Source organism: Penaeus monodon, chromosome 18 (assembly GCF_015228065.2).
Source record: "Penaeus monodon isolate SGIC_2016 chromosome 18, NSTDA_Pmon_1, whole genome shotgun sequence".
NCBI classification, from domain to species: domain Eukaryota; kingdom Metazoa; phylum Arthropoda; class Malacostraca; order Decapoda; family Penaeidae; genus Penaeus; species Penaeus monodon.
This window is the reverse complement of record NC_051403.1, coordinates 42,376,640-42,381,639: the sequence shown is the minus strand read 5'-3', so window position 1 is coordinate 42,381,639 and position 5,000 is coordinate 42,376,640. Positions and strand designations below refer to the sequence as shown.

General features: G+C 38.1%; 1 protein-coding gene across 1 annotated transcript in view; it reads left to right on the top strand.

Annotated features, from left to right (window-relative positions):
• Positions 1 to 5,000, top strand: part of LOC119584790 (putative neural-cadherin 2) — a 30,511-nt gene that overhangs the window by 20,847 nt on the left and 4,664 nt on the right. The window contains exons 13-18 of the mRNA XM_037933437.1: positions 1,584 to 1,880; positions 2,048 to 2,206; positions 3,289 to 3,431; positions 3,816 to 4,158; positions 4,313 to 4,564; positions 4,680 to 5,000. The exon at positions 4,680 to 5,000 is cut by the window's right edge and continues 27 nt beyond it. Coding sequence (XP_037789365.1) covers positions 1,584 to 1,880; positions 2,048 to 2,206; positions 3,289 to 3,431; positions 3,816 to 4,158; positions 4,313 to 4,564; positions 4,680 to 5,000 — 1,515 coding nt within the window. The remainder of the gene's footprint in view (positions 1 to 1,583; positions 1,881 to 2,047; positions 2,207 to 3,288; positions 3,432 to 3,815; positions 4,159 to 4,312; positions 4,565 to 4,679) is intronic.

Sequence of the window (5,000 nt, the reverse complement as noted above, 5' to 3'; positions counted from 1 at the left end):
TCACATTGATGAGTTATTCAAATTTGTTTGACACTGTAATTCTGTAATTGTTATCAAGAGTTTTGTAGTCGAGCTTTAGAGGTGGTGTTGGACGCTCCATCTTTTTGAGTCTTATTTGAAAGTCGATAGTTAGTAGTTGGTGGTCACTGTTGCAGTCGGCACCAGGTCTTGTCTTGGCATTTTTTATGCAACTTTTCCATTTTTGGTTTCAGCACAATGTAGTCAATTTGGTTGCGTGTTCTTTTGTCTGGTGAAAACCACGTGTACAAGTGTCTTGGGTGGTGTTGGAACAATGTATTGGCTATAACTAGATTGTTTGTACTACAGAATTCAATAAAATCTTTACCTCTTTCATTTATATCTCCAAGGCCGAATTTTCCACAGGTGTCATTTTTTAGATCATTTTTTCCTACTTTGGCGTTGAGGTCTCCCATGATTATTTTTACATCTCTGTTAGGGATTGTGTCTAAAGTATCTTGGAGAGAGTTATAAAAATTTTCCATTTCTTCATCACTTGCAATATTGGTTGGTGCATAGCATTGTATAATACTAATATTATGAGGTTTTGCTTGTATTCTGACTTTTAAAATGCGATCATTTATTGGGCTGTACCCAATTAGTGCATTTGCAGTTTTTTCGTGAGAATCATAGCAACTCCGTGCTTATAATTTCCTTCATCTTTTCCAGAAAAAAGAACTGTCTTGTTTTCTTTAGTTTTGAAACTTCCATTACTTTTCCAATTGGTCTCACTTATTCCTAGTATTTGAATGTTGTATCTATCCATTTCGTTACAGACGGTATGTAATTTACCCATCTCTTTCATTTTCCTTACGTTCCACGTTCTGATTTTTAATGTGTTTCTTAATTGGACATGTTTTCTTTATCTTCTTTGTCTTCCAGATGCATGTTTAACATTGTCAGCCTGGTTGCCCACTGACTAACGCGCCCCTTGATAACCCACGCGACGGGCGATGTGGTATCAATTATAATTTCTGTATTTAATCATTGGCGTAGAGGTTTGTCAGGAGAAAATAAAAGTTTAGTGGAATCCCCCAGGCTCCTTCTCAACTCGCAGTCTCCAACTAACTAGGAGGAACTATCTCTGCCGCTTTAAAACAGTTACACTGTAATACGCCAGACATATTATTTGGTGAAGCCAGTAATCAGTAGAACTGAAGGTGTTTTCACCAGATATCCACTGCCCTGCTGCCGACATTTTCACCGTAACCCTGGTATAGGGAGCTAATAGGGTGCTATCCTTGTTCAAGGGAACCCCAGGGTGCAGTTTATTGTCTTACCCAGGACAGATATATATATATATATATTATATATATATATATATATATATATATATATATATATATATATACATACATATTTATATAATGCGCGATTGACTAGCTGTTATTATTGTAAGTGTTAATTCCTAATATATTTTATTAATTGAGTGTCTAATTCTTATTCTGGTATATGTTTTGGTAGAAATAAAAGAAGATACATAATGGTGCACATTTGAAGTTAAATATAAACGCCATTATAATTTTGATTCGTGGAAATTATTACATCGAAGCTTTCCGTTGCAGAGTGGTGGAGGTGTGTTGGGTAGATTAGTCCAGAGTGTCTTGAAGGTCGTTGGCGAATTCACTCATACCGTCGAAGTAGTGAGTGTCTCGGACTTTCGACACCCATCACGCCAACAAAGGAATCGCTCCAGATCACACACAGCTGATGGAGATAACACGGAAAGGACGAAAGATTATTATCATCATTATCATCATCTTAGTCCTTTGTCTTGTGTGTGGATTAGTGTTAAGGAGAACAGTGGAAGATTTGTGGACCCTGTTAAGCTGCGTGGCCTCATTGACCTTCAAATATGGAAAGTAAGTGTAATCTTTGGGTGATATATATACAATACTACTATCCCTTTTGTTTATTGTCGTTGATACGTCCACACTTAATTCGACACTTTATGAGATACGAGTGATGGGGTCTACTAGTAAACGAATAAAGATACAACACAACAACTAAAATTGAATGTACTTGACAGGTGTGGGAGATGACGAGGCTGAAAGTAATCATGGACGACTTTGAAGATGCAGACGAGTCCTGGCGATCCGAGAATTCTTCTCTTCTGCACAGCCGTACCAACGACCTCCAGGAGTCGTCCTTCGTGGCCTCCCTTGCTTCCACTGCACTTCCACTGCAGGTGAAGGATTTTCTTGGCCTTATGCATGCAGTATATAAGCATGGCGCACCCGTTTAATGGTCTCGCTTGACAAGTAAATAATGGTCACCTTTATATCTTATTGGTGATCTCTTCACGCAAATATGTAGTATCATGTTATAGTTAGTTCCGTCTTGAAGAACGTAGGCAAGACCTGCCAAAGGAATTATGTCTATTATTTCCTTCGTGCAGAATATAAATCACCGTTGTTGTGTAAATTCAGTTAAATAAGATGTAATATCCTATCTATAACCGGAAAATACAAGTCACATGTGCCCGGTAAATACACATCTCGCAGCAGTGATTGACCTTATGTAGCAATTTAAAAGTATCTGCTAAGCGTTAGCTTTTGCATTCCACTAGGTAAGTTCCGTTCTGCGACAAGCAGGTAATATTCTCTGTTTGAACATAGACAGTATGCATTGACTGACAAAACATAATACATATAACAGATAGATATCAGCTAATGATTACTTCTCTGGAATATGAAGCAATATTTTTTTTACTAAAATGCTTCAGTCAGTAGGGGAAAATTAACTACACTTTAGCAGAAAAAAATATTACCTATAGACAGGTATACTCTTGTATGAGGTTTGCATTATTTCCACAGTACGAAAGTACAGGATATGTCTTTTTATAGAGGAAATCTTATTTTATTGCGATGGTTGAAAAAAGTGAAAATATCAAGTTATGTATCATTTTGCCTTTCATATATATATATATATATATATATATATATATATATATATATATATATATATATATATATATATATATTATAAATGGTTTGATATTTTGAGTCTTATCTAACATTTGAGTCTTTATCTAATGGGTATAAGATTTGTAGGAGAAATTTATGGTTAATTTGTATATATTTTTTTTTCATGTTCTTTTCCTCATTATACCTAAGAAAAAATCAAATCAAGGGTTTCTTTTCTTTCTTTCTTTCTTTCTTTAATAGGCCCAAAAAAATAAAGAAATAAAGACCATTCCTAGGAGTGGGAAAAGGGAAAGTTAGAAAAAAAGACGGACATACTATTATTAACCTGTTGCTGTTTCAACAGGTGGTGGATATTAATGCCACCTCACTGGTGACTCCGCGCCTCACTCGCACCAACGATTGCTACATTTACGAGGCCGAATATTGCACAAGTTCCAGCACTTGTCTCAATGGAGGGATATGTCCTAAAACACCAGCACCCAATAAGTAAGTTGCATATTTCTCAACTTTATATGGTCAGTAATGTTTCAGCTTGAGATTAAAACATACTGATAATGGTGATACTTTCCTATTATTGTTTTCCGTTTTATTATTGTAGATGCCGTTTGGGTAACACTTTTAAATGGAATTGTAATTTGTAAATGTATGGCAGAATACTGTAAACTTTTAAGACAATAATGTATTTTTAGTGGCAATGCATATAAAAACAGATATATATATAACAAATGTCAAATGAATATTCAGCAAGAAGGTAGTACTAGCAATATTATAAGCGGAAAACCCATGTTATTAAAAAAAAATAAACTGCCATTAATCTAATTCGTTTCAGAGAGACTTTATACCTGATTACTTACTACATACATGTTGCAGGTGCATCTGCCCAGGTGAATCGTGGGGTTCCAGGTGCAAGATCCTCGCCCGCACCTTCTTCGGAAAGGGATGGACTTGGGTTCGCCCTCTTCCTTCTTGTTTACCTACCACGATATCCATTCGTATCCTTACTCGTCAGCAAGAAGGCCTTGTAATGTATTCAGGGCCACTGTCTTCCAAACCTCGAACTCCTGATACTTCGTCAACAATTATGGTGCTGCAACTTTGGCAAGGAATGCCTCAGTTATTGCTACAGGGTCGAGGTGGACCTCTGAAAGTAGAATTGAACACGACTATTAATGATGGGTATTGGCATACTGTTCGCATTCATCTGCAGTCGAAGGTAAGTTCACTTGTTTGCAAGTACGTGAACACAATGAAGACTGCCTTTGAATAAGATATAACTGGTGTATTATGTACATTTAACATTAAGTAATAAATATATGGTACTTTATTCTATGTTTTATTATGTGATAGATCTGCTTTGCTTTGTACAGGGTGTGATGATGATTTTAGACCCATGTACTAGGAATGTACAAAACTCCGGCCATGAGGATACACACTGCCTGGCTCGAGTTACATGGAAGAATATACACGAGCCAGGTGGCCGACCTAGGTTTGGTCATGGAATCCTACAGTTGGGTGGAAGAGCAAACACGCCCTTTCGCTTAGCTGACCACGGATGGACTATAGAACCTACCTCGCACTTCCTGGACGGCTGTATCTCACACCTAAGAATCAACGGTCAGGTAGAATTTAAATGGTACTATTAACCTGCTCTACATATAATCATACGTTCCATGATTGGTGAAGGTAGAGGAGAGGATGTAGTAGATGAGTGACCGTCTTATAGTTTCGTTGCAGCTGGTAGACCTTGGAGAGCCAGCCTATAGTGAGGGCAGTGAGAGCGGTTGCAGGTCCCAGGAAATGGCGTGCCGTCGTGTCGTGAAAACTTGCAGAGAACATGGGCGTTGCGAAGGCGGGGTTGAACAGCCCGAGTGCAAATGTGAACCAGGGTGGTCAGGATACGGTTGCCAGGTGGCTACGATACCTACAACTCTGAGAGCGTCATCCTACGTGAGGATAGCCCTATCTTTCACGCCGCCGCCCCATCTGTTGACCGTACAGTTGAGACTGAGAACGCAAGGGGCTCAAGATGGTCAACTGGTTCTCGTCAAAACTTAT